This window comes from Copidosoma floridanum, unplaced genomic scaffold (genome assembly GCF_036245765.1).
Source record: "Copidosoma floridanum isolate Cflo_tuat_1 unplaced genomic scaffold, Cflo_Japanese_pri ptg000007l, whole genome shotgun sequence".
NCBI lineage: Eukaryota > Metazoa > Arthropoda > Insecta > Hymenoptera > Encyrtidae > Copidosoma > Copidosoma floridanum.
Window position 1 is genome coordinate 1,327,603 of NW_028321884.1, and position 27,908 is coordinate 1,355,510.

Genomic DNA, 27,908 nt, shown 5'->3' on the forward strand with positions numbered 1-27,908 from the left:
TTGTAAGGTCTTTTTAAAAAAAAGTAATAAAAAAATAACTTTTATAATTTGAGAGACATCTAATTTAGTAATAATTTTAAAAAATAAGAAAGGCGAAATCATTAAAAAAAAAAAAAAAAAAAAAAAAAAAATTGAAGTATGAAGATACAGATAATGCAAATCTCCTCGTGGATAAATAATAAAATATAGAAACACAAGAGAAGTTCCCACTTGATTGTCGAGCCATCGTAAGTATCAGAAGCCAAGATTTTTTCAAAAGTTGAAAATAATTTTTTTACCCAAGTACATTTTAATATTAAAATTTATTTTGCCACTGTTATTCACCGGTGAAAATACGTTTTAAATTGATTTTGCTAAAAACGTGTTCAAAAAGTAAATTTGGGTAGCGTTGTTATTCAGTATACAGTATAGTAATTATGTAAACCAAGCTATTTATTTATCTTTTTAGCGCTTCGCAATAATAATGCCAAGGATACATGTCACGAGCGGGTACAATTTCTGCAACTGATGCAACTTATCAATTCAATCGTCAAACTTTCAGTTCATATGACCAAATAAACAAATGGAAGATCTATGATCGGTTGGTGGTCATTTTTACGAGAAAAGTCATTGGTATGTACATAATCATTTTTGTATTTCTGATATGGCGTGAAAATTCATATGACAAAGAATATAATAGAATATCTTACCACGTTCGTCTTACCACCAAAGGCGCGCTTGTGTACATAACATGATTATGAATCATAAGGACTGTATTTACATGCACATCACATGTGTAAACGAGTTAAAATTGCTTGATTTTCATATATTTCAATTTGGCGGGGTCAATTCGTTAAACTGCGTCATTTACGGTCACACAATTGATAGAGTAAGAGACAAGGTTTGTTCACGCGCAACAGTAACTGTTCTTACGCAGCCTGGAGGAAAAAATAGTCGATCGTACTATAAAAACATTAACTTCCAAAGTCCTTATTATCTAAAAACCAGTGTGGTCGAGTATAAGTTCCAACCCTTTGATTATCCGATTGGCGATAATCAAGTTAAGCCGAACACACCTTAGTTTCATGCTTCCACCGTAGTTTTGGTTAGCTGACAGTCACATAAAATTTTTAATTAATTCTGTATACATTTCTACCTTAAATTGTTGGGAGAGCACACAATGTAACATTGCAGTTATGTAAGAGTTGTATTGTTTTTCAGAGGTTTGTTTCTCCATCATGTATACATAAAACACGAAATAGAAACGAACCTTAGGGAGTTGATACAACTTTTACGACTAAAATTGCAGTGCAGACGACACGAGAGTCAACGTGTGTTGTATACCTGAATAAACCAACAGAGGTATAGAGAGAGAGCACGATATGTGTAGGTGGGCACAAGAACGGAAAAAAAGAGTGAGCGGGTAGGTAGTAGGAGTCACGGCTCGAGCTTCAGCAGCAGCCAGTGGCCCCGCGTTCACCAGACAAGGCGAACGGGGCGTCGTGCGTGGATTCCGTGGCGCTCTTTCTCTCTACTCGCCTATTAAAAGTACACCTTGGTATATATACAATAAGAATATACAACATAAGCGCCGTTTCGAGTTATTAAGTCCTCGCGCTAGTGTATTATATACTTACCAGAGAGTGGAGGCTGCGAGGGAGCGTCCCTCATGCTGCTCCGAAATCGTCTGGTGCACAGGTGCACGTTGTGCAGCACATTCCATTGTATAAGGAGGATGTACATCCTGTATCGGGAGGACATGCACACAACATACGTATATGTATAGGAGTGTTTTTTTTTTTTTTTGTTTTTTTTTGCCTACCTGAGCAGTGCGTGAGAAAATACAAAGAAGTGCGCGCGGAGCGGAACCTCGAGGAACTGTGCCATAGGTATGTCTTGAAAGGTACATTGCTTACACGTAGGGATCGGTTGGAGTGTTCAGAAACATCATCGCCTCGATCGAAACGATCTCACCTTTTCCCAATGCAACTCTTTCTCCCCCTTCGCCTGCTGCTGCTAACCGAGTGCAGAGCACATATTTATATACCAAAGGTACACATATAGGTATACATTATAACACACCCGATGCTGCTCCTCGTCTGCTCTTTAATGTATACACATCGCTATGTATAAACATTATAGGTGTATGCACCGACCCATCTATATTTTTCCGTCCATCCGTGCACCGATAATTTATTCAACTCTCTATCCTGCTCCCGAATACAGATGTACCTGTACCTACAGCAGCATCGCTATCAGCTACAGATGAGTTAAAATCTCGTTGTAGTGCAAATTTTGGAATCTCCGTGCGTCTATAACATTGATCAAGAATCGCTACTTAATTTAAAGTCCTGCGCGTCAACTTAGCAGTAGTTGCACCCAAGGCCGTCAAATAAACACCATGTTTACCTGGTACATACAAGCCTATATTTATATCGTGCAGTGTAGTTGTTAACAATCGTGTCGTCGATCGGCTGCAGAGGTAATAATTTTGCAGTACTTGCAAGCATATAATAATATATGCATACGGAAACTACGCGGCTGTGTTCATCATATTTTTTGGTGCGAATGTAGGCGTACTATCTCCAACATGGTTTATACGGTATCAGGATCGTGGATTCACGGGCAATTTGAGACTCGGTACTTGGTGATAATTAGATACGTAGACAAATGGTTGGCTGCCGTTGCCGATACGTACATGCAAAATATATGTGCGCGTCATCGCAACTCGGGGAATACACATATATGCTTTGTCGCAAAGTACATATATATTATATTATATGTACACAAGTGCCAACTCATCTGCATGTATACTCTGTTGGTACATCGGTAAAACTCGAGATAAGCGCCGATCTCGGCTTCTCCACAGGTATAAAGCTCCATCGCTACGTATGGCTGGAAATTAAATTGCTTGTGTACGCGCGTGCACGCCTCTCCGTTTTCGGAGCAGCGTTGCTCCGCTCGTATTTGGCAGTTGCTTATATTTTAATCCTGCAATACAAGAACCACATCTATCGGATCGCCATTTTCTTTTAACGAGGCAAGAACCTTACCGATCTCTTGCGATATAAATTTCGTTCGCGTTTAAACTACGCTTTGTTCGGAACAATCGCAAGTTGGTACTTGTCAAATAAGTTATTATTGTTTAGCACGAGCGGGTATACACTAAAATTGTTGGTCGGTCGGCGCACAAAGACCAGATCGGTACACGTACTTGGCGCTTGAGCTTTTTTTTCGTTTGCGAAACTCTCGAGAGTCCAAATTTAAAACTTGGACGATAAAAATACGACCACGGGTCTAAAAGTATGCTCACCTACCTATATATTTGTACTTGCCAAGCGTCAGCAAGGCTGCGTGTCCTCCGCGAAAAAATAATAGCTACGTATTGACAAAAAAAAAAAAAAAAAAAAGAGAAAAAGTTTCACGGCTCCATGACGGTTCGCGCGGTCGACTGAATGTATATTATACCCTTGCCCGCAAAATAAAAAATGAAACAGGTAGGAAAAAAAGGAGGCTTCCAACACGCCATACCGTATAGCCTCCTCCACCACCACACAATGGGCGTGCATGGAATTCTGTTCCTCGCTTTAGGTCCCCTCGTTTTTTTTTCCCTTTGTTTCCCCTACGTGCATTCCTTTCCGCGTGTTTTTTTTTTTTTTTTTTCCCCTCCAATCGAAGAGTTACGTGCCCACGGCGTTGTTTTTCGCATGGCAGATCAAAATCTCGGGGCGAGTACAGCTACACTATATGGTTTGAGTTTCGAGACGTGCAATGCGCGTGTGTATACAAATCTGACGCACCCGTACGTTAAGACCGAGACGGTGGGAGAAATGTGAAATCCGAAGGAGAAATTGGTAGCTCTTTTAGACGAGCTCGTTCACGATATCCAACTGCGTGACCTGAAAAATCAAGCCTCGGTGCGTGGGTATACATACGGTGACACGGATGCTTGCGCTTGAATCTCCCTCGTGTGTAACAATATACCCAATAGTAGGTATAATTATATACATACACCATGTAAAAAGCAGTCTAATTCGTGACGCGCGGGTTTACTTACTTCCCTCGTTGTGCCGAAAAAAAAAAACCCACCTGATGGAGATCGTGCATGGAAGAAACAACATGTTTATGTGAGAAATTAAAACCAAGTTGCCTTTAAGTCCGAAGTCCTATGAGAGCCTCGTATTTCGGCACATGTACCTATATATACTTACACAGAGACGTATAGCCGTTCCGGCACTCCTAGGGCTTCGACAAACGCGTCCGAGATGTTTTACACAATGTTCTCGCTAACTTACTTACTTTTTTTGCATCGTGCACACACGCGTGCGTATACTATTTTTTTCTTATCTAGAATCTCGTGAGTTTACCGCGAAAGCAGTGAAACTGAGAAAACTCGCGGATTCACCTCCTCTCTGATTAAGATTTTCACCTGCACTACATAGCAATGGCATAATATATTAATATTAATTTTCATCCATGGTAAATACTAACTAGCAAGCGGTGCTCTTTCGATGCTTCAAACGTTTCTTTTACTTTCATTCTTCCCAGGAAAAAAAAGTTCATAAATTAACTTTTACCGTCATATTTTACATACGTCGTTCACTCGGCTGTGGGTTTAGACATCGTGTGCTCTTAAGCGTTAATGAATAATGCGACCTGAAAGATGAAACATCTTTTTATTATTTGCAAGCCCATCGACAAAATTACGTTTACTCGGAAAGGCATAGTTCTAGATTTTGCGTACAAAATGCTTCTTTTTTTTTTTTAGCACGAACGCAAAAAAAAAAAAAAAAAAATGATCGTGTTTTTAAAAGCTCGAAATGACTCGCAGTGTACAAAGATAGACTTGAAACAAAGTCAAGGCTCGGGGACTTATTCTTTCTACACGTCTACTTTCCAAATCAGTGGAAATAGAAACTGCAACGAATCGCGATTAAATATATATATATCTCATTCGGCGATAGCGAAAAAAAAAAAAAAATGGATAAAGCTGGCGGCGATAATGCAGGAAGGTATCGAAAATGCTCCTCGAAAGTGCGGGCAAATGTAGGCGACTTCCTTTCCGAGAGAAAACGCAATAAAACGACAGGCGGGCGTCCGCGAGAAAAATTCGTAAAATCAACTTTACGACTCGAGGAGAAACTATACTTACTACGCCTCGGAAGCGACAAAAGAAGTCCAGTCTCTCCCTCCCTCTTTCCCCGCAAAAAAGTCACAATTCATACACAGCACGATCTTCTCCGCCTCCGCGATTTGCCTCCTCTGTACCGTGCACGTGCGGCGTGTACGATATACTTGGAAACCCAAAAAGGAGGTATAAGGTGAGCGCGGGGCGGCCGGCTCGAGATGTATAGCAGCCATCGGACACATGAGAAACGTCGCGCTATTCGCGTCACAGACGAAAAAATACGAAAAAAAGTAAATGAGACAGAAAAAAAAAGGGCAGGAAATGCCCGAAAGGGAGCTAAAGGGGGCGTCGATGGGGGAGGAGCGGGATATCACGTATCGTATCGTGTGCCGTGCGTATAGTATACATTTCGCTCTCGTAGCTCCGTGTACAGCTAAACTGGGTACTTTGTTGTAATTTTTTTAATTGTTACAATTTTTTTGTATAAATATACCTGCGCTACAGCTAAGTTGGCTCATATTTAAAATCAACCGAAATATATTCTTTCATACCGCGCACTAAATCATTAAAAACACTTTTATTGCCTCGTCTGGTATTATTTTAATCCAAAGCTCGGCACTAATCGCACGCTACATGATTATTTTTACCGATGCGTATAATATATCAAACTACTACTATAAAAGCTAAAAAAAAACTTTAGGTGGAAGTAATTTTATACAATGAAATGAAGGTCCAAACATGATTTTCCGGGCCTCGATCGAGTTGACCGAGGTATAATGGAGATGGAATTGCTTGCCGATCGGGGGAAAAAAAAAGGAAAGCAAGGATGAGTAGGTAAATATACGAAAAAGTAGAAAACGTTCCTAAAGCGTTTTGGAGCGCGAGCGCGTGTGGAGTCGCGTACTTACAATACTCATGTATATAAAAGCGAACGCACACGCAGTTGCGTACCCACGCGGCATGTCGGAGGTAAAACGAAGAAAGCGCGTCAAAACGGCCCTGATGTGTAGGAGAAAACGCGATTTGCGCTCCGACACCTCGAAAGCGAGCACGACCGATGTGCCTGTATATGCATATGACACATGTTGGATGCGCTGGCATATACACGTGACCATGAAGCTCTCTTTTTCCGAGTTTCGTATACTTATCATCCGGTCACTGTTTAATAACATAATGGCTGGCGTTATCTCGCTGTTCCGCTTTTTTGCATTGCGTGTCACGATTCTTGTTTTATTTTAAAATGTTCTAGCTGACCGTCCGTTATGATTATTGAAATTTCGTAATGCGATCCACTCTGTTTTACTTCACCGAGTATAATATATACATACGGGGATAAAAAATGATCCAGAATCATCGGCCAGACCGTTAGGTGGGGGGCGTTTTCGAGATACAGTACAACTGATGCATCAATAATATTGGTACACGTAAATTATTGTACCCCTGAGCGATAAAGTGACAGTTTTTAGTTGATGTCATCATCCCGATACTGAGAAAACCGCTTGAGCCGGTGACAAAAGAAAACGTCTCAATACCTATAACTGTGGAACAGCGCCCAAGAGAGGAGAGTGGAAATTAAGCAAATCGCTATATTCGAGAATCTGTCCTTTCCAAGAATCGGTCAAATGGTACGAGTACCCGTTTCCCAAACGCATGGGGGCTGGTAAAGAGCTCGGGGCAATTTTGCATCAGCAGTACAGGTACTATATTCTCGTTTGATTGTACTTGGTTATATATATACTTATTTCGGTGTGGCAATAAACCACCACCAGGGATCGAGTGAAAAAGATCGGAAGCTCATTATACCTCGAAGCTTGGGAGTCGCTGTTGCCTATATATATACTTAAAGCACGCCGCGAGTTCTCACGTTCAACACTATGTATATAAACATTTGCATCAATCTTACGCAACCTCATCTTCGAAAGCCTTACGTAAACGATGCGCCTGTAACTCGTGTATACTCATTGTTTATACATGGGCATTCGTAAATGTAAAGACATTAATTGCGGATAAATGCCCACAGTTTTTTTTTTTTTTTTCCACTTCACAGTCAATTACACCTATTTTTTTTCCATACAGTATATATAAGTGTGCAACGCGGTCGCTATAGAAAATCACTCGACGTACCGACACTCTCGTCTCACGAAATTCTGTAAAATAATAAATGTACCCACGCAAACAAAAAAACAAGCGAAAATTGTTGCAAAGTACCGTCCCCACACGGGCAGAAAGTAAAAGTTGAAAAAAAAAAAAAAAATAAAATAAGAAAAAGTCCCATAGGTCTTTGGCGTGGAGCGATTACTTATACCTATATATAGTACAGCGAACGTATAATAGCAGTTCTCGGGTCGCAGAAGAGCTAGCGAGTCGGTAAACGGCAGTAGTTCTTATCTCGCGTTATCGTTCGCCAACATACTTGGTTGTTCGCTGCGTGTGGGGAACAATGACGCTCGCGTAAACCGAAGAATGGAAGCGCCAAGCGATGAAAGTGCATCGGTAAGAAAAAAAAAAAAAAAAAGTCTTGCCTCCGAAACCTAAAACTACCGACGTCTCAATCATTTTGATGCGCTGACTCACGCGAAACCTCATTTTCTCAGGCTCTCTTGTATTATTGTACTCTAATATACATATACCCATGCAGCCAATCCCGACGAGATCTCTCTCTCTCTCCTCCGGGACGTCCTCTCCGGCTCTCACGTGCAGCAGCCAGCTAAGTATACACCAGGGAAAGGATGAGGATGCAGAGTTAGACTGTATATAATAGGTGCCCATATAACTTTTACCCATACACTTAACCTACGTTTTCTCTTTTGCTTGCTCCTCTTACCCCTCAATTCTCGTGCATCGGTGATGGTATAGTAGTACATAAGTAACAGGTATAACAGGTGCATGCATGTTACACATGTATACATGCACAATGGCAATCGGCATTTCTTCCTTCACGTATCTCATACCTTCTAGGTTCTCGCTCTATTCTCTTATTTATTATTATTATTATAGGTGTGCATTTTATACTTAGGAGTAGATATATTTTAAATTGTACTGCAGAAACATTAAGTGTGTACAGGAGAGGAGGGAGTCAGAAGGCCGTAGCACTACCAACAATATTCACACGTGCACTCGGGCTGCCCATAAATAATTGATACAGCAGAGACGAGTTATACCGAGCTCGTGCTTGAAAATCTGCGGTGAAGCCGATGTTGATTTTAGTCTGTATAGGTACGATTTCATGCATGTTAAATCGGTTACGCGAGTAAATCATAGCGTGCCCTTTGCGTCACGAATCGACTCTATATATAAATACAACGCCAAGTGTATAGCAACCGTCTTATACATTGATTGGTATACCGGCAAAATATATTCATGTTGAGAAATGAGCATTATAATATCCGCACGCACTTGAAATACCTGAGTGAATAATCAGTATAAGTTACATCCGCGGCACTGCGGGCAGTATCGTGTGCTGCGTGGGCGTGTACCTTATATATTTATGCGTGTGCGCGAAAATTTGCATCGTCGAGAACAATGAGTTTCAACATCCCTATAGTCTCTTGAGACTCTTTTCCTTTTATCTCTCTTCCCAAGCAGGTATATGGAATGGATAAATATTGTTAACTAAAATGCGTTCCGATCGCGAATAACAGTTTTGAAAAGCACTGCCTCCGACACGAGTCGCGCTTCAGAGGATGTCATCATCTTTACATCACATCGCATGCTTATGCATTGTAGTGTAGGTATAATATATAATGTAATTGTATACGATCGGTACGAGCCCGCTTATTATAAAGTTGGTAACGTGAACTTTTGATCAAGTATCGGGTGATGATATTACGAAGCGACAAGATAACCGTATACGTATATATCATACATCCTCCTCGAACGTATATATCAATTAACTTGTACGAAGTCGCATTCGCGCACTACTTGCATTGTATATATTGTATTGTTATTGTGCATGCACTCTTGTGCAGCTATATAGTATTAAGCTTAAATAACCAAGTTTTTTTTTTCCCCATGTATGTATAGTATTTGTTGTAACATATAAGAAGAGGTAATAACAATAATGATCCTCGATCCACAGGTAGCGCTTCGCGGAGCAGAGGAGCGGCGACCGGGGCCGGGAGAGGCATTTCTCAGCCGTGAGTCACGCGCCTGTATACCTGTATGTGCAAGGGGCCGCCTGCGGAGCAACCTGCAGCGCAAAGACAGGAGGGGGGTATAACAATATCGGGGAGAGGACCCCCGAGCGACGAGTAGGTACTTGCGACGACGGCGACGACAACGACGGTAACAGCGACGACGGGGACGGCGATGGTGAGCTCCCGATCGCCGGTCCTGAGGAACGATGGCCTGCGCGGCCAGAGCGGAAATGTTCTCGGCATCAGTGGTGGGGACGCCGCCTCGCTAGACGTTGGGCCTCACGACAGCCAGCAGATCAGGTATGTTATCATCTATTTCCTACATTATAATAATAATACATACTTGCTTGCTGGTGGCAATGGTATACCATGACAATGGGACAGCTCGATTTTTTTTTTTTGCGGTACACCAGTGTTGCTAGATACGTGGGGGATTTTTTTTTTTTTTTTCATTCAATCGACAAAGAGTGTGTTCCGTTTTGACAAGCAGATACAGTATGTATACATATATACACCTTATACCTTCCGTGACTTTTCCCCAAGTGCGCGTGTTATAATATATCATAAATGTAATCTTGTTGACTTTGGCGGCGCTCAAAGTATCAATTAATCCGGCATACATTTTTATGTACTTACTTGAGTGCAGGCAATCGGGAATTAATCCACATGACGCGAGCAACACGAATGATGTATCCACGTAAGACTATAATGGGATCAAAGCTGCAAACAGATATACGAGCAATTCTGATAAGAGCGCGTGTATCTATTTGTTTTTTCGTCTGCCTCATCATCTATAATATATATACACTAGCGACTGTGTCTATTTTTATTTTAATACACGCATATTTCTTACGCGTGTATCTATATATATTTGTAAAACAGACGGAAAATTCCACGTACCCCGAACATGTACCTGCGCCAAATCGTAAAATCGTAGGTATAACTATATCATCGAGTGGACTAGCGATCAAGGCCTCCAAGCGTGTACTGGTCTAAATTTTATTTGCCGTCACAAAGATATTTTTCGTTTTTTCTGTAGAATTGTTTATAACACTCGCACCCGTGGTATGTATCATTGATCCAGTAAAAAACAATCCATTGGTTTTTCTTTTTCTCCGCCACGCACATTGTACCTATAATACGGTTGAATTGTAAACAAACGCAATCACTATCGTTTAACTACGCGAATGAAAAGAAAAATCAACGGATTTGAAAAAAATCTGATGAACAAAAAATAAAAAGTTGGCGGAAGTAATTATAAATACGCGAAAAACGTGATGTGTGCGCGACGTGATGCACAAAGCTTGTTACGTGACTTCCGGAACTTATCGTCATGATTAAACGGTCGTAAGGTCTGATCCTCTTTAAAAATAAATAAACCAACTTTTTTTTTTTTTTACATCATCGCAACGTAAGTATAACGTATGGTCACGTGGGGGGAGGAACGATCTCAGCTTCGCGGGTAAAAAAATGCTATCCCCTGGCGCTGCGAAAAGTGCTAAGCTAAAATTGTATACATTTTATGTGTAAATGCTAAAACAGGGTTGAAGGTGGGATATATACTCTTCACATAAATAAATATGTATGTTTACCTATGTCTTTTACGATCATAAAGCGCACGCCCAGTTTAGGCGCGTCTCATCGTCAATCTCCACGTATGGGTAATAATGATGGTTCAGGACACCATCGGCATCACACTGCATTGTAATAAGGCGGAGTCTCGAAAATTGTGAAAGTACATAGAATGGCACATGCAATCTCACGTTTGGTAGGTTGTAACGTAATCATGTTACATGCAGGTATGGGTACCAATAACACGTAGGTATACACCCATTCATCCGTGTACGTATACTGTGTTTCCTTACGTAATTCGAGTAGGTTTTATTATAGGCCGGGTGAAAGGTCTTCCAATCAAACATTGCCATTTCATGTTGTATAGGTAACCAAATGTATGTACATGCACGCGTCGCTCTTGATTACATTTTTTTGCGTACTTGAAAGTCATTTGCACGACGCGGTGTGTATATTAAGTGCAAGTATTATATTTTGCGGTTATCACTCGTTTGAAAGAACATTTACACAAGTGCACTGTATCAGATATTTACGCAAGCGTTTGAGATGATCTTGACTTTTTTCACGCTTAATTGCCATTTTTTAAATTAATACGTGTGTTACGCGATCGATATGGTTACGATGTTTACGATATTGTCATGATAAAACGCTAAATTGTAAAAAAAAAACGGAAAAGCCTCGATAAATCTATAGCAAATTACGTACAATCAGTACGGAGATACTTATATACCCTTCGAATGACAACGTCACGTGCTACGCGAGCGAATTTTCATTTCATGTGCCATTGCAGCGTATATCTTGTACAATCGTATATATATTCGAATAGGTACACCATCAGGGACACGGAAGCAAAAAATGTTAATGTTCATGCAGATCGCGTGATACGCTGCCCTCGTCTGTGTGATCTAGGGCATTCCTTACTTTATAGTACCGCCTTTGGTGTACCTATATACATTGTATATTGTACCTTTTTTTTTTTTTTTTTTTTTTTTTTTTTTTTTTTTTTTTTTTTTTTTTTCAAGAGTACGTTTATATTGGGTTGTGCTGAACCTACTAATCGCACACAGGTATATTAAATTTTGGAGAAACGCGAGCCATACTTCTAAAAACATCTGCGTGTGCTCTGCCGGAATGACAAATTACAAAGTCCCCTGTAGTTACATACATACATATATAAACCTAGCTGTCCTGAAAAACTCGAAGCGAAACTCGGGCTCTCGTGCGCACAAAGAAAATTAGTTATTATATACGCGTTCCAGCAAAGAAAAAAAATTGTCGTCAATTGGCGCGGCTTCGGCGAATCGCGCGATTAGCTTTCTTTTTGTTTTCCCCCTTCATATTTTCAGTATATTTTTGTAGGTGTACCTATGTACTCCACTTGCTTTAATTCCAATGTAATATTATCATCTGCATCGGCGTGCACGCATGGGAACACACAAAGTCATTGTGTCGCGTGCGTGTGAATACAGTGTGTATGTAAGTGAGAAAACCACAGTGACTGAAAATTCTCAAATAATTCATACATGCCTCCTAGATTTGTACAAATATGCATGTACAAGTTGTACACGGTTCATTGCAATAATTCGGGTTACCCCAACTTTACCTGCTCGATTCGCATCGTTTCGTAAAGTATATGTATATTTATATAATATATACTCCGCCGTGCATGCACATGAAATATTGATGTACAGGTGTAACATATAAATATATACGTGTGCGTCTATAGACTCGAGGCTGACTCGGCGTGTGTCGTCTATACTATACCAGTGGGTACACATAAAAGTACACAATAATATAAGTGGAACTCGCGGCGATCGTTAGATCGTTACAGACCCGCGCACGCGAGCCGCCACGGCAGTCCTACATAGACCCCCTCCCGCTCCATGATAAATATTACTGTACCCATGTATGTATGTACAATCGTGTACTCGGTCACGTAAAAGCAATCCTCGGTGTTGCAGCTCGTCGACCTGGAGCCGGAGCGAGCCCAGCTCATTGACGTCGTTGTCACCGCGCCAGGACAGCGGCCCCTACTCGGCCAGTCCCCCGGAGGGGCGCACCGGCGACACTGGCCCCCGAGTCAATGGGCACGCGGCCGTTGGCAACCTCGACGAGGAGCGCTTCGAAGCCTTTGGCGCCGTGGAGGACGCGGACTCGCCTCAGGGCAGCGGATCGCCTGCCGCGTCCCCCACGGCCAACCCCGCCCACAGGTATACACCACCTACTACTTTCTTATACTGTATAAGATATACCTACTCGATTCGAAATTCGTAATTTAGCTGTCTCCGTTTCGTTTGGTCTATACCGTGAGAGACACACTACGCGCAAAAACCGGGCGAAGCTATAATTACCTTCATCAAACAATACGCTCCACTTTGTAATCGCGTGAGTGACGGGCCGATGTGTATGTATATTTGTGTCTTGCCCGAGCGAAACGGAGCCATTAGACGCCTTTGTTTCCCCTCGGGCTAATAAAATTATTGTAATATTTTCAAGTTACGCCGAGAGGTTTTTGTTCGCGCTTTTGTGTTCCAAGAAACGCGATAGACGGTTCCGTGTGATATGGTAATTTCTTTTTTATCGCTTCTACCTGTCTTATCCGATCTGCAATCGACTCACTGCTAAATTAACGGTTGCTAAAAGACACTAAATTAACGGTTTTTATAAGAAACTGTGGTCGAAAGTCACTTCAACCAAAGCCATTTCAATGAAAACTCTTGATTGTCTTTTAAATGTCAATTTATCCTTTTCAGAAACCCGCGAAGTCCAAACTCAACGCTGCTGAACAGGCACTCGTGGCTTCGAACGTCTCTCGGACGCTCGTCAGCTGGGTATGTAGCAGTTATTGGTATTCTAAAAAGAACATTTCTCCCTATATATAGTAACGAGCAATAAACGATCTAAAAGCGTATCGTCTTTCTTTATTTCCGCAGCGCCAACAGGAAGCGGCTGAGTTCCAATGCCTTGGCCAGGTAAGAGTCTGTAGTTACGTGTACAGTTTTCGCATACTTGCTCTGCTTGAAACGCATGTTATAGCGTCGAGTGTTGCACACATCAGGTGAACTGCACTTTGCGAGAGAGTAAACACTTACGAAACGCTTACTTCGCGAAAGTAATTTATTCTTTTTTTTTTTTTTTTTTTTTTTTTCATCATTCCAACGGTGGATGTATTTTGTACATTTTACACATACCATTGTTTTTAACGGTAAAATTCACTCGGATTCTTACAACAAATTTTTAACAATAAATCATCACTTGACTTGATTTTCCAAGGATTTCTGATTTCTTTTTTTTTTTTTTTTTTTTTTTTTTTGATCAAAATAGTGTTTTAATGAAAATTTACGTTAAAATTCGTTTTGTGTTTATATGATAAATTGATCGCTAGTACAGTTGGCTTTCTCACTTTATATTAACTACATTAATTATTTTTTAAGCAAAGTAGAGTTTATCTTTACTTTAAATAATCTTGAATGGATTTTACGTATTGATAAATGAAACGTAAATCGAAAAATAAGTAAAAAGGTACGAGATAAAAAATATTTATGTACTTTCGTATTTTTTACAGTCAACTGTACAGGAGCAGCAGCTTCAATAGCTCTGGACGAGGATCTATCTGTGATACAGCTGATGACGTGTATAGTTCCCTCGAGGATGGAAACGTCATTGAGGATGTCATCGACCTGAATCAGAGAGTAAGTTTCACTTTTTTTTTTTGTATACACCCAACGGATGTAGTGTCGCGCATATATACATATCTTTATTTCTACTGGTTTTTTTTTTTTTTTTTGTTTTTTTTCATGCACTAAGTATTTACTTTTTCCGACCTTAAACAAAGTGATACAAAGTCAATGGAGATTCACTTGAAAGAACACAAACACCTTGATTGTGTATCGGTATCTGTCCTCAGGGATGTGTGCACAGTGGTTTTTCATTGCTTCGAATTTTACTTTTATTTTATAGATTCATCTATAGTTTAACGCAACTAAATTTGCCAAATTAAACAATGTTGTCGCGGAAATTCTAATTTTGCATTTTGATGATGGTAATAAAATTTCATTGAGGGTAGAGCTTCTTTTTGGTGTACCTATGCTAATTACCATCACATTTATACATTTCTGACGATCGCATAATCATTGACACCAAAGTTATTCAGCACACACAGGGTGCCATTCAAATATTACATTAGTTACACAGACAAAAGCTCTCGTACAGTCGAAGTAGCATGTGCAGTAATTTATTTTTAGCGTCCCATTAAAGTTTAAAGGAAATTTATATTGATATCTGTATCTCCCCGACTCATTCCGTACTTCCATTTACCTGTTGCGCTACTGTTTTTTTATTCGACACGTGAAGTTATCGATATACTTAATTTTTTTCTTTCACTTGTTAAACAATATTAACCTAAATTTTCGGACTCATTGCCCCAGATAAATCTCTTGTTAAGAAAATTTCAAAATTAAAAAGTATAAAGTACCAAAGTGGCAAAAAAAACTTGAATAAAAATATATATGTATATATATATATCCAAAAACCAGCGTTGAAAAAATAAAATTAAAGCTAAACAAAAAAAAGCATGGCTTGCCAATCAAAAACTTCAGTATCAACGGTGATGGTTTGGCCCGGCTGGACCTTTTTCATCTTTCTAATACTGTTCGCCCTGGCGCTTTACATGGTTTGGGACCGCTGGCTGAGAGACTTGATAAATAGCGCGTAGTACTAAAGGGTTCGTTTCAAAAAAATATTATTATTAACTATTGTATAATATCCCACGTTACGAGAGAGTATAAGTTTTGAAATGCAGATTTCTGTAATGTCGCTTCGTTTTGTAGAGCACGTAATGATTTTCTATATTATCGACGTTGCCTATTTTTAATATTCATGAGGTCGAGTCGTTGGATTAGATGTTGAATTTTATTCACTGGTATCGATCGATCTTGGATATACTTGAGTTCAAAAGAATGGATGAAAAAACTGTATTGCGTGTTAAAGTATCGTCTTTACAAATAAAAAATTTAGTCGTAGAGAAAACCCAACACTTTGCCCACAAATCAAGAGAATAGGCGCGTGTATATACACCAAAGCAAGCACATTCTTCCACAGGGTATTTGCTGCACCCTCTAATCCAATAACACGGCGACGAAGCTCCTCTTATTAAAAGCCTCGGGGCCCGGCAAACTCAATTAAAATTAACGAGACTAGGTTCTAAATAAGCGGCTGCAAGCACAGCCAGCCCCGTGTCCCCTCCCCTCGCCCGAGAGCATGTGACCATCGTCTTCGCGACGGCGCCTGCGTTGCCTCCACGGACGGGCGCGAGTACGAATATAGAAAAGCCCGCTCGCTTCGCTTAGTGCGCCGTCGACGGGCCGCTCGGCCAACGCGAGCTTTACTCCTCCGAGAGAAAATTGTTTTCTCTCTACTCCCGTATACGTTACACGCCCTCGTACAGGCTGTACTTGTTGGAGACCGTGTATGCGCGCATCGCTAAATTTACGCTCCAGTGGTAAAATGTACACCTGTGGCTAAGTGCGAATCGGAGGGGTTCCGCGGAAAAGTGAGAGAAACCACGAACGAGGTCCGATCGTCGCGCCGCCGAGCTTTTCGCGATTACCCGTGATCCGCGTCGCGGAGTCTTGTATGCTTATTATACGCATAAGTACCAGCTCGTGTGACACTCGTATGCTGCTTTTCGAGCGAAGAAACTCGTAAATTTAGTTCGTGCGCGTGTGTGTATAAACGCTCCTCTCCCTCTCTCGGAGCCGACGAGACGTGCAGAAATATGCGCGGTTTCCGCAGTGCGATATGTGATGTGCCTCCATGAATACACGCTATATTCCTCACCCGTGACCGTTTGACAATCACTAATACCCCACTTGACATTTTTGTCGCGCTATAGTGCATAAGTGTTGATGTTGACCAAAAAAAAAAAAAAAAATGCGTTATCTCGCGTCGACGCCGATGAGTTTCTCGTGTACGATACAGTACATTTCGAGCCACCGATAACGATCGGTACAACGATTGAACTTGAAAATATAGATAATAGTGCAGACAAAGCCGAGAAATCAATGAATTGCTTTCCCGAAGCACTATTCTAATGTATGGATGAATCCTACGTGCTTATCGAGCGCGTGACAAGTTCAAGTAAACAAGTTACACACGGTACGTGTATGTATACAATAACGCGCAGTCGAGGCGATTGACGCCAGAGCGGTGCATTATTACACTTTAGTGGGGCTTGGCCGGTGTGCGACGCGGAGGGAGGCGCTAAAAAAAGCCCGACTTATTTGGAAACCAAAGGCGGGGCGCGAGAGCCGAGAGCGTGTACGCGTCAATCGCAACATCCTGCCTGCACATCATCGCCCGGAGGAGAGCACGAGATAGAGAGGGGGAGAGGAGAAGCGCGAGCTTATAAGTATAGATCATCGGCTGGAGGCGAGTGAAAACGAGATCGGCTCGCGCCTGAGGGGCTGCCGGCGACTCACAACGCGTATAGTATGCGAAACGATGGAGGAGGTGTTAGGCCGGGAGGAGGAGGAGGAGGAGGGCTCGCGAGGTGGTGAGGGGTACTGCAGCTGGCCCGAGTACGAGGAGCCTGGCGTTGGTAGCAGCGGCCCGGCTTCCCTCAACGGGCCCGGGCCTAACGACGGCTCGCCCGGCCTCGAGTACGACCTCTGGGAGGGCCAGTTTCAATTTTTGGGCCTCGAGCCCTCCAGGCAGCCACAACACCCTCTCGCTCGACTTCAGCACCACGTGCCCGTGCACCAGCAAGTAAGCCCACCCGTCCCTTCGCTCGTTCGTTTCGTTGGCTCTGTATTTACCCAGTTTTGTTTTATTCTAATCTCACTCCGATCTAGTATGTGTTGGTATATATATATATATACATATTTCGTATACTTTAGACCGTTTGCATGACTCGCTACACTCGGGTCCCCTCGACCTTTTCCATCGTCATTCGCCTCTCGCGTGACTTTATACGCGGCGGCCGCAGGAAAAATCGTTACAAGACGTCGTGTCACACCACGCGCGCCGAACCCTCGTCGATCCTCCGTCAAGCTCTACCCCACGCATCACCTCGCGTGTGCTATATTTGAAAAAACTTGCGAGTAATACAGCTGAAAGTAACCCCAAGCGTTTGTCCAATGTTACATATGTGCATAACTTGGGTTTGCGCATTTTAATGGGACGTGGGAATTCAAGCCTATTACTGCGAGGTATATGTATACTTAATATAGGTATGCACTCATTTGTTATTCCGGACAGCGCGTGACATAGGGCCATCGGGGATGATAATTTTATCATCGGCTTTCAACTTTCTGTTGAGAAGAAAGAAAAATTGGTTTTCTACCCTCGTTGTTTTTTTTTTATCATAAAACTACTCTACGTATGTATAGGCACGAGCTGTCATTCTTTAAGATATTCGTCATACTTACGTGGTAGATTGAATTATATAGCTGAATAAATGATATCGTAGTGCCGGGACCCCGAGTAAACAAGGTAAACTACGACGGCAAGTTATTTTGAACTTCTCAATGAGCGCGTTTAGATTAGATAAGGTATATTGCCATGGATTGTATTGGATAACGTATACATATATACATCATACACGCGTACTAATTGTGCTTGCTCTGGAAAACATTAGTCACTCGTTTTCATGTGTCGACTCACTCGTGAATTTTTCCAACTTTCTAATCAATTAAGGTGTATACTTATACATATAACGGCTGTCAAAATCACAGAATACCATGTAGTTGCTCATCCGCCGTTGCGTGCAACGGAATATTCCGAGTCGTATACAGTTGTAGCATCGCCTATAAAAAGGTTTTACCCGTACATTCAAGTAGGTATTATCCTGGTTTTTCATCTTTGTAGCCTCTTAAGTACGTGCAACATAATTTTCTGCTAGCCAAGTGTATAATAGTGTGCACCGGCAAATAGGCTTGGGTTCAACCGAGTTTAAATCGATACCAGCGATGGCTGATAATTTTTTTTCTCCTACTCCGGGAATAAGTATGGAGTACTTGAATTTACCATCTTCGCGCACAAACGGAATAACTTTATTATATATTTTTTTCAAATTCGTACAGCAATGAAAAACCATTAGGTGGATTAAAAAATAGTGAAAAATGTGATGATGTACCTAAATGTTAATAATGCTTGCCCGGCAGGTTCAAATGATACAAGAACAAATGCACGCCCTCGTGGACACGCAGTCAGCCGGTGAGGAGAGGTACGCCCGCGTCAAGCAGGAAAACGCCACCCTCCAGGCGAGAATACTCATGCTGGAAGAAACCGCCCGAGACGCCGAGGCCAGGGCCGAGGAGAAGCTCGACGTAAGTTGTACATAATATACACCCTCAAAATTGTACTCTGCCGATCCGGAGAGGATAACCGAGTGACGCATCATCTTGGACGTGTGTATAGTCGGAGCAACGGAGGCACCGAGAACTGGCGTCGCGGCTGGAACGCGAGAAAGAGCTGCAGCTCGAGAACTACGCGATAAAGCTGCAGGCCGCGGAGCTAGAGAGCTCGAGGAGGATGGACGAGGCGGTGCGGCTTCGGGGCGAGCTCGACAAGCTCCGGCCAAAGTTTGCCGAGCTGGAGGCCGCTCTCGAGGACGCGCAGCAAGATCTCGAAAAGGCGAGGGACGCCGAGCGACGTACCGGTCTCACTCTCGCGGAGGTGGAGCGCGAGAAGAAGCTGCTCCTCGAGGAGCTTGCGCGCAAGGCCGACCTCGAGCGCAAGTTGGAGGAGATGGCCGACGAGATGGACGGCCTCAGGACTCGCTACAAAGGTAAGCCACTCCGAATTACAATCGTATCAAGTTTTTATTTTTCATTTTTAATTTATTTTGGTTATATTTTTAGATTTGGAGGAGTCTAGAGACGAGATGCAAGCAGCGGCCGCGGCTCTGCAGGCGGGCCGTCAGCTCTTGATGCCAGAGGGGCAGGATCCAAACGACAATACGATCGGGAGGAAGAGCAGTCCGAATCTCGCTACGGAATTGCGACTGACCGGATCCGCTCACGATCAGGTGGGTGAACTTTTTCCTCTAATGGTACAGCTGGTGCAGAGCCTTGTGCGTTATTTGATCGTTGTGTAATTGAGTAATATCCTCCTCTTTGCAGGCTGACTGTGCTGATACTGGAAAGCCCACTGCCACGGATATTTGCGATAATTTTACGACCCTCGCTGAAGTGAGTGAAACGCCTGTACTGACCTATAGCAGCTAGAGTTGAGTGGAAAATTAAAAAATTTTACATTTCGTTGCAGGCTAAGCAAGCTCTGAAAGAACAGCGAGAGGTCAACACGCGCCTTCGATCCTACATCGACAACATCCTCTTGAACATCGTCGAAAACTATCCTCAGCTACTGGAAGTGAAGCAGCCTCACTGACGCAGGTCTGTTGACGCGCGTGCTGTGGTTGGGCCTCGGTTCATCGACAGTATGCAGCGTGTGAGGAGCGGTGCTGCTGGAAAATTCGTCGAGATCGATACGAGCAAAAGGGATCACGACCACCAAAACTGTAAAAAATGCCCACCCGTGAGCCGGTACTGATAATACGGCCTGGTTTCTGATATTTCAAACATGACAAGTTTGTTGAGAAGAAGAAGAAAAAAAAAGTTAAAGATAAAATGTATACACTATTTGAAAACCTGCATCAGGTTTGTTGCAAAATCTGTGATGGGACTGAGCTTCGTATTTCTGTACATACAATAATTATAAATCTCATTATTACCATTACTGTTTTAATGTAAGTTTTATTATTAAAAAGCGACTATTTTTCATCATTATCAATTTTATTTCATTGGTTGCGACTTATTGACCTATCAAGTTGATCGATCCTACTTATTACTTTGTTAAATTTTCCATGAATCTATCAGAAAATTTGTGAAAAAAATTTTTCAACTGTATATTATGTAAATTTTTATATACATAAATATATTGGAAGTATATTTTTTTACAAAATACGGCAATTTTTATTTAATGTTTTTGTTTTATGACGAAACAGTAATTTACTTACTACATATTATAATATCTGAACCTTAATAAAAATAATAGCTGGAAAAACGGCGGAGTCAAGTTGCATGTTTACTAATACAAAACGACAGAGTTACGTATAATTGACAAAAGCAATTGAAATAACGATAAGTATGGCATACTTAAGTACATAAACTTGTTTTTTTTTTTCATAAATAAATACCTCCTTGTCTAGTGTATTTGTTTGAAAGCTTTATTAAGTCTTAAAAGTACATAAACTCACGTAGAAAAGCAGACAACGTCGGTCTACTTGCTCTTTTTAGTGATATTTTTCGGCGTTCTGTCACCTGCTTTGTTTTGTTTACATTGTAAAAATTTGTAGATTTACTACTTATAACACAAGAACGTTGGAACAGTACAACCCAATAACACAGGAACGTTGGAGTGGTATAACACCGAAACAACGGAATGGTGTATAAGCCAATAACACAGGAACGCTGGAATGGTATAACACCGAAACAACGGTATAATGGTATAACACAGGTGTACTACTGTAGAATATCGGTTTTATTTCGTCTTGATGACGATCAAATAGTAGTTAAGTAATGAAATTTGATGACAGGTGATAAATGGGGTTGGATACTTATTACGGATGTCGTCGCACGTCATCAGTTATGCATGCTTTTTTACTGGTACTGTTACACTGTATCAGTAAATCGACAGTAGCGCCCCCAACCACGCAACGTTGTCACACGTCACTTACTCTTACTCACTTACATAAATATATGTACTAGTTAGAGTTGGTGGTTGGTGCATGGCATGGTGCGCCTACATAACAAACCAGATGTCAAAATACCGAAAGTAAACAAGTATAGTATGTAAATCGCGGTTCTTGTACATAGCGGGCAGTGCTTAGGAAATAAAATTAATAAATGTCGGAAAAAGATTACGCACCGCTTAGTGCGGCCTGCGTCAAGTCTTTGAATGACAAACTTTACGAAAAGAGAAAAGCTGCCGCCTTAGAAATCGAAAAGTAAGGCTAAAAAATATTTATCAGAATTACTTATGGCTCTACATATTTGCTTTTAAATTTACGATATAAGATAATTTTTCAATTTTTGCCAAGGCTCGTGCAAAACCAATTTCGTGCATAACATAAAAATTTTTTATTGTATTTAAGAATGGTCAAAGAGTTTGCAGTACACAACAACGCTGTTCAGATAAAACGATTGTTGAAAGTCTTGGGACAAGATTTTGCCAATTCCCAAAATCCACATGCCAGGAAGGGAGGCTTGATTGGCTTGGCAGCGATGGCTGTTGGATTGGGAACTCCTCAAACTGCTAAGTACACTGAAGAACTCATTCACCCGATCCTGGCGTGTTTCTACGACGCAGACTCCAGAGTTCGATATTACGCTTGCGAAAGTCTTTACAATGTTGTCAAAGTAGCGAGAGGTGCTATTTTACCACACTTTAATGATATTTTTGGAGTCCTCAGCAAATTAGCTTGTGACACGGAGCAAAGTGTCAAAAATGCCACTGAACTGCTTGACAGGCTGATGAAAGTGAGTACTAAAAAATTAACATAGCTAAAAAACAAACTATTTTATTGATTTTTGTCATTTTATCTCCATTAGGACATTGTTACCGAAAGCAATGATTTTAACTTGGTAGAGTTTATACCAGTACTCAGAGAGAGGATGTATACAAAAAATCCCTTTGCTCGTCAATTTATCATATCCTGGATAACTGTATTGGATGCAGTGCCTGACATTGATCTAGTTGTATTTCTGCCTGATGTTCTTGACGGTCTTTTTAAAATTTTAGAAGATCCTACACCAGAAATTAAAAAGTCTGCAGATGTAGTTTTTACTAATTTTTTTCGTAGCATCAAGTCAAATCCATCTAGGGTAGATTTTGCAGGGATGATAAACATTCTCATTTTACATGCTCAGAGCTCAGATGAGCTTCTTCAATTGACGGCCATCACTTGGATGGACGAATTTGTCAGACTATCTGGTCAGCTTCTTCTACCTTACATCTCTGGTATTTTCACTGCGATTTTGCCATGTTTATCTTATGAAGGTGATACTCGCAAGACAATAAGAGACACTGCTGCACACGTTAATGTCAGTCTCTTCAAATTGATCATTTCAAAGAAAGAGGAGACGTCGATGTCCGATAGTTTGGATCTCTCTAGCATTATTGAAGTTTTAACAAAGCACTTGACAATGCAGCAAGTGCCCGTCCAAACAAAAGTGGCTGTTTTAAAATGGATTTACCATTTACTTACTAATTTGCCAGACAAGATGCATCTTCACATTGAAGAATTATTTCCTGTCCTCATGAGAGTGTTGAGTGATAATTCCGAAGAGGTGGTTCAACAAACGTTGGTTGTCATGGCTGAGTTAATCAGCTCTAAACACACCAATACAGCGCAGAACAAGTATTTTACAAAGTTTATGGTTAACTTGTTGAGGTTGTTTGCAAGTGATAGACATCTTCTGGAAGAAAGAGGTGCTTTTATAATCAGAGAGTTGTGTGTATTGTTGAACCCAGAACAGATTTTCAAAGTTTTGGCTGATATTTTGAAAGAGGAACAAAATTATAGATTTGCTGGTATCATGGTCCAGACTCTCAATACAATTTTATTAACAAGTTCGGAATTATTTGAGCTGAGGAACACTTTGAAAGATCTGAGCACAGAGGTACGTAATATAGAGAAAACAGTTAAAATAATGTTTTTAAATATAATCATTACGATTTTTTTTTTTTTAGAAAAGTGTTGAAGTATTTCTTGGTTTATATAAACCATGGTGTCATAATCCTGTGGCTATTCTTGCTTTATGCTTACTCACGCAAAACTACAGTCATGCTTGTGACGTCGTCAAGTACTTGTAAAATACTCATTTTAAATTAATTAAAAAAAAAAAAAAAAAAATTTGACAGCAACAAAAGAAATATTCTTTGATGAATTTTAATTTTAGTGGCAATATCGAGGTGACTGTTGAATTTTTAGTTGAAATTGACAAACTAGTGCAACTTATCGAATCTCCAATATTCACTTGTAAGCTATTCATCAATGATCAATCAGTTACTGATAACATGTTGCTTACAGAAAAGTAATAACAAATTTTTTTTCTTCAAGATTTACGCCTTGAACTCCTCGAACGGCAAAGGAACGAGGCTCTCGTGCATACTTTGTATGGTATTCTCATGATTCTCCCACAGAGTGAAATCTATTCGGTATTGCTTCGCAGATTGAACGCCATTCCTTCGCATGCATTGAGCAGCTCAATGAGTGATACAAAAAAAACTCCTACCAAAAAATTACCAACATCAAGGGATCAAATTAATTTTAAAGAATTATTTGATTATTTCGTCAGTACTCAGGAAAAGCATAAGGAACAAAAACAAAAGCAAAGGCAAGCTTTGTTGACGGATACAAAAGAATTGACAAATTTTGATATTTCATGAATAAAATAATTTTTTTACTGTACATTGTAATACTATGAAATACTTATTATACAGAGACGATTCGGCATTCCGCAATCATAAATAAACATTTTACTTACTGTTACATTCTTCAGTCTTTATCCAGAGTAAATAATCTTTTTTCTTCCCCTTAATACACATTACTGGTCTAAAAAAAAAAAAAAAAAAAAAAAAAATTACATAAAAGTATATTTTTGCCAATTGACCAATCATTTAGTAAAATATTTACAAATGCTCAGACTTACTTAAAAATTAAAGAAACATAAAAAAATATTTTAAAAAGTCTTAAAAAAAATATAAATACAAGGCTCATCTTGAGAATATAATTTAAAGAGTAGAATCGTGAATCTTCTATAAAACCTATGTTAATTTATTTCAAGCGTTTTGTTCATCCTATTTGTAACTTTTTTTCCTTCATTAAAAATAAACTAGTTTCTATTTACAGTATGACTTACAGTCTTTTTTTTCCAGCAACGTGCTAGATTTTTATAAAATTTAACACTTTCAACAAACATTGTTTACTCTATCACTTGACAAAAAAACAATCAGCGTGCTTCGTATGCGTGTTACCTACTCATTCAAATCTAACGTTTGCAGCTCCTCCTCAGTGGCTGCCAACTGCGCTGTAGTCTTGACGATATCTTCTACAAGCAATTCATTTGTGCACAATATCGTGAGTATCTCTTCCTGCATTGAATAAATGTCTTGCCACTTGTCTTCCTCCAGCATAGCCCGCCGTTTATAATGTTCATCAAACTCAGTCTGCGATTTTTTGGTACCTTTGTTGAACTGTTTACCGATCATGGGCAACCAATCATCTAACGTCCGACAAATATATTCATAGCGCTCCTTGCTCTCTTGTGACAACCGCAACAAGAAACTATCCAAGGCGAGCTCGTAATTATCTATGTCACTGTCCAAAATTTGGGTCTGCAGAAAAACTGTTTGAGCCATTTTGTACCAATCAGCGAGGCACTCGGAGCGCTGAGTTATTGCCGGGGTCACCTGCTTCTCCAATAGCTCCTTCATACGACGTCCAGTCTCGGTGACCTGTGAACAAAAAAGTATCCCACGAAATTATTTTTACGTTTGGGCTATTTACTCTATTATGATGATAATTATAGTATACCTTGATTCGTTCCAAAACGTGAAACTGTTCGTCGTTGTAAGTGAGACTTCGCGTGGCTCGGTCTCGCAAGAGATGTTGCCACCCATCTCTCAAGCAATCGACCAACGTAGCTGCCCGTTGACTGGCTTTTCCTGACCAAGGACACCATAACGCGCGCGTGTTTGTATCCCACTCGCTCTTCAAGCAATTTTCTTTAACATACCTATGCATGCGTGATGAAGTTAATTTTCAGACATATTAAGGCAAAATGTAATTGACAGAAATACAAACTCTTGTAGCCAGACCTTTGATGAAATTGAGTTATTGCTGGCGCAAGCTCTCCAAAAAGCTCTTTGCTCTTGAGATCCAATTCTTTCTTCCAATTTTTTACTTCAAACGACAACGATGAAGTCGTATTTTGCGTGGTCGATGCCAAATTTGTTGACGTTAATGAAGAAGAAATCGAAGAAGCTGATCCTTGGTGTGTTTGAATACCCATGAAAACTTGTTTTGCTATGGTTTCCCCTCGTTCAACGGCTATGGTTAAATCTTCAACAGCCTTGGTCATATCTTTGGCCCTTTGGCACTTATCCAGCGATTTACTGATTTCCAGCGTTAAGTAACTAACAAATGCTGTGACTGCATCTTGCGACAGTTTACTACACCTAGCTACTTTGTCGATCCTTCTTTTGCATTCGTGCCCAACCGAACATGCAGTTTTCGCTTGACTAGCGTCATTTTCCACTGACACTACAGCGCCAAAAACTGGAAATTTAGGAAGCTCCGAGTCCGCAGGCGTCACAACATTGTTATTTTCTTTTGAAAATAAAAACAACGGATCATCTATGGTGGTCAAAGGGTAGCCCTTGCCAGGTGTCGATTCTTCCACTAGTTGTAGAATCGGAGTTTGACTTTTCAGAAGTATTTGGGCTCTGGGAGGAGCACCTGTTTGCTCATGGATATGTGCTTGGAGTGCAGCAAAACGTTCTTCTTCTGGATGTAAGTACACTTTAATCAAACTTCCCCCATGAACATCGAAAATATTGATTGCTGGTCTTCTGCAAAGAGTGTCGGTCACTTTAGAAAAAAATCTATCAAAACTCCAAATTTTTTGTTGATCCACTTCCAAAAGACCAGCTAACAGTGAAGTAACATATCTTTTCAAGCCAGCACTTAGACGACAAGTAGACGGTAATTCTCTACTCCAATCGATAGGGCCGTTTTCCGATGTCTGAGCACCAGCTATCACACCTGACGATTTTTTCGTAGTTATGTAAAACATTGTTTCTCTGTTTCTACGTCCACCATAAGGCCTAAATGGTAATTGGCCTGTTGCCACATGATACAAGGTTACACCTATAGACCAAAGATCTACTGTGGCACCAAAACTTTTTCCCATGGGTTTTCTAAGCACTGCTCTTTCGTACATATCAGGATGTAGATATTCTTCCGTACCATACAAAGACATGAATTGCTGATCCTCCTGCAGTTCTCTGGCAGCTCCGAAATCGGTGAGTTTATAAATTGTACTCCCATCATCAGCAATGAACTTCATAATGTTTCCTGGTTTCAGATCTCTGTGAACCAAATTGTTGTCCCTCAAGTGTTTCATACCAGCTGACAAGTGTTCCAAAACAAGTAGAAACTCTTCTTCCGCTAGGCCATAAGTATTTTCTGGATCATCCAAGATATTGAACAAGCTACCTCCTGTACACAATTCCATGACAATAACTTTTCCACGACCATCTTGTTCTTCTTCAATGGCTAATAACTTGACAATGTTTTCATGCTTTACTTTTCGCAGAACTTCAAACTCTCGCATTTGCACGTCATGGGGACGCATATGACTGACTTGGTTGAAGGTCTTGACAGCTACAGGCTCGCCGTTATTCTTATTCACTCCTTGAAAAACAGCTCCAGTAGCTCCTTTGCCCAGAACACTTGTTGTGCACCACACATAATTGGCAGATCCTCTTAAGAATGACATGGCGCCCAATAATACCACATGTAACGCTCTGTAAGAATATTTTCCTAATCATTCAAAGGTTTGTAATTCTTGATGCCGAAATTCTAAGGAATATAAATTCTCAGTAAATGGAAATATATAGGATGAAAATTGAGTATTGTGATTGAATGTTACCTAATGGAAAACCATCAAGGTTGCACTATACAGAATTCTGTTCCAATTTGTAACACTACAAGTACTTGGATCATTGGTTCGTTGCTACGTGTGCACAATAAAAAAAATTGACTAAACAAAGCTGACTGATCATTTCTGATACTATGAACGACGGTTACCATTTATTAAAATCAATTTTAAATATTGTTCATCGCAAACAAAAATAATACGGCTGCTCAAACAATAAAATAGCCACACGCATCAGATAACAAATTCCAACTGATGTCTGTATCTTAATCTAACTTACTCTATATATTATATATCGTATCAATAAAAAAATTCAGTTAAAAGTAGGTAAATCAGCGCTCCCACATCCCCCATCCCCAAAGCCTAGCC

The 27,908-nt window shown here is 40.6% G+C and overlaps 3 protein-coding genes across 6 annotated transcripts; 2 read left to right on the forward strand and 1 right to left on the reverse strand.

The window, feature by feature from the left end:
* Window positions 1-122: 122 nt before the first annotated feature.
* On the forward strand, window positions 123-20,603 carry nuf (rab11 family-interacting protein nuf). Of its 3 annotated transcripts, XM_089589082.1 has the most exons (12): window positions 123-227; window positions 449-612; window positions 9,186-9,543; window positions 12,777-13,025; window positions 13,569-13,646; window positions 13,749-13,787; window positions 14,381-14,507; window positions 18,978-19,142; window positions 19,234-19,603; window positions 19,677-19,843; window positions 19,938-20,006; window positions 20,083-20,603. In XM_089589082.1, exons 3-12 carry the CDS (start codon window positions 9,416-9,418, stop codon window positions 20,203-20,205), a joined length of 1,515 nt encoding a protein of 504 aa, XP_089445208.1. In that variant the 5' UTR covers window positions 123-227; window positions 449-612; window positions 9,186-9,415; the 3' UTR covers window positions 20,206-20,603. The 3 variants fall into 3 exon arrangements, with proteins under 3 accessions (XP_089445208.1, XP_014216170.2, XP_089445209.1); XM_014360684.2 differs by lacking the exons at window positions 123-227; window positions 449-612 and adding an exon at window positions 1,447-1,868; XM_089589083.1 differs by lacking the exons at window positions 123-227; window positions 449-612 and adding an exon at window positions 8,171-8,323.
* Window positions 20,604-21,597: 994 nt separating this feature from the next.
* On the forward strand, window positions 21,598-24,336 carry LOC106644945 (protein VAC14 homolog). Its single transcript, XM_014360659.2, has 6 exons — window positions 21,598-21,823; window positions 21,971-22,355; window positions 22,428-23,498; window positions 23,569-23,687; window positions 23,778-23,857; window positions 23,939-24,336. Exons 1-6 carry the CDS (start codon window positions 21,723-21,725, stop codon window positions 24,265-24,267), a joined length of 2,085 nt encoding a protein of 694 aa, XP_014216145.2. The 5' UTR covers window positions 21,598-21,722; the 3' UTR covers window positions 24,268-24,336.
* A 105-nt stretch (window positions 24,337-24,441) lies between these two features.
* IKKepsilon (I-kappaB kinase epsilon) lies at window positions 24,442-27,776 on the reverse strand. 2 transcript variants are annotated; one of them, XM_014360687.2, is made up of 4 exons: window positions 27,534-27,776; window positions 25,699-27,408; window positions 25,415-25,616; window positions 24,442-25,335 (listed from the first exon to the last, which is right to left on the reverse strand). In XM_014360687.2, exons 2-4 carry the CDS (start codon window positions 27,378-27,380, stop codon window positions 24,856-24,858), a joined length of 2,364 nt encoding a protein of 787 aa, XP_014216173.2. In that variant the 5' UTR covers window positions 27,381-27,408; window positions 27,534-27,776; the 3' UTR covers window positions 24,442-24,855. The 2 variants fall into 2 exon arrangements, with proteins under 2 accessions (XP_014216173.2, XP_014216174.2); XM_014360688.2 differs by having other exon boundaries at window positions 25,699-27,463.
* Window positions 27,777-27,908: the final 132 nt, after the last annotated feature.

What these genes read in the sequence shown, in the direction of transcription:
- nuf (XM_089589082.1), top strand. Translation starts at nt 9,416, where the DNA reads ATGGTGAGCTCCCGATCGCCGGTCCTGAGGAACGATGGCCTGCGCGGC. An exon ending in AGTTCCAATGCCTTGGCCAG is followed by an intron (nt 13,788 to 14,380) that starts GTAAGAGTCTGT and finishes TATTTTTTACAG; the next exon opens with TCAACTGTACAGGAGCAGCA. An exon ending in ATTTTACGACCCTCGCTGAA is followed by an intron (nt 20,007 to 20,082) that starts GTGAGTGAAACG and finishes ATTTCGTTGCAG; the next exon opens with GCTAAGCAAGCTCTGAAAGA.
- IKKepsilon (XM_014360687.2), bottom strand. Translation starts at nt 27,380, where the DNA reads ATGTCATTCTTAAGAGGATCTGCCAATTATGTGTGGTGCACAACAAGT. An exon ending in ATAACTCAATTTCATCAAAG is followed by an intron (nt 25,617 to 25,698) that starts GTCTGGCTACAA and finishes ACGCATGCATAG; the next exon opens with GTATGTTAAAGAAAATTGCT. An exon ending in ACGTTTTGGAACGAATCAAG is followed by an intron (nt 25,336 to 25,414) that starts GTATACTATAAT and finishes TTTTGTTCACAG; the next exon opens with GTCACCGAGACTGGACGTCG.
- LOC106644945 (XM_014360659.2), top strand. Translation starts at nt 21,723, where the DNA reads ATGTCGGAAAAAGATTACGCACCGCTTAGTGCGGCCTGCGTCAAGTCT. An exon ending in TGTGACGTCGTCAAGTACTT is followed by an intron (nt 23,688 to 23,777) that starts GTAAAATACTCA and finishes TTTTAATTTTAG; the next exon opens with TGGCAATATCGAGGTGACTG. An exon ending in CGAATCTCCAATATTCACTT is followed by an intron (nt 23,858 to 23,938) that starts GTAAGCTATTCA and finishes TTTTTCTTCAAG; the next exon opens with ATTTACGCCTTGAACTCCTC.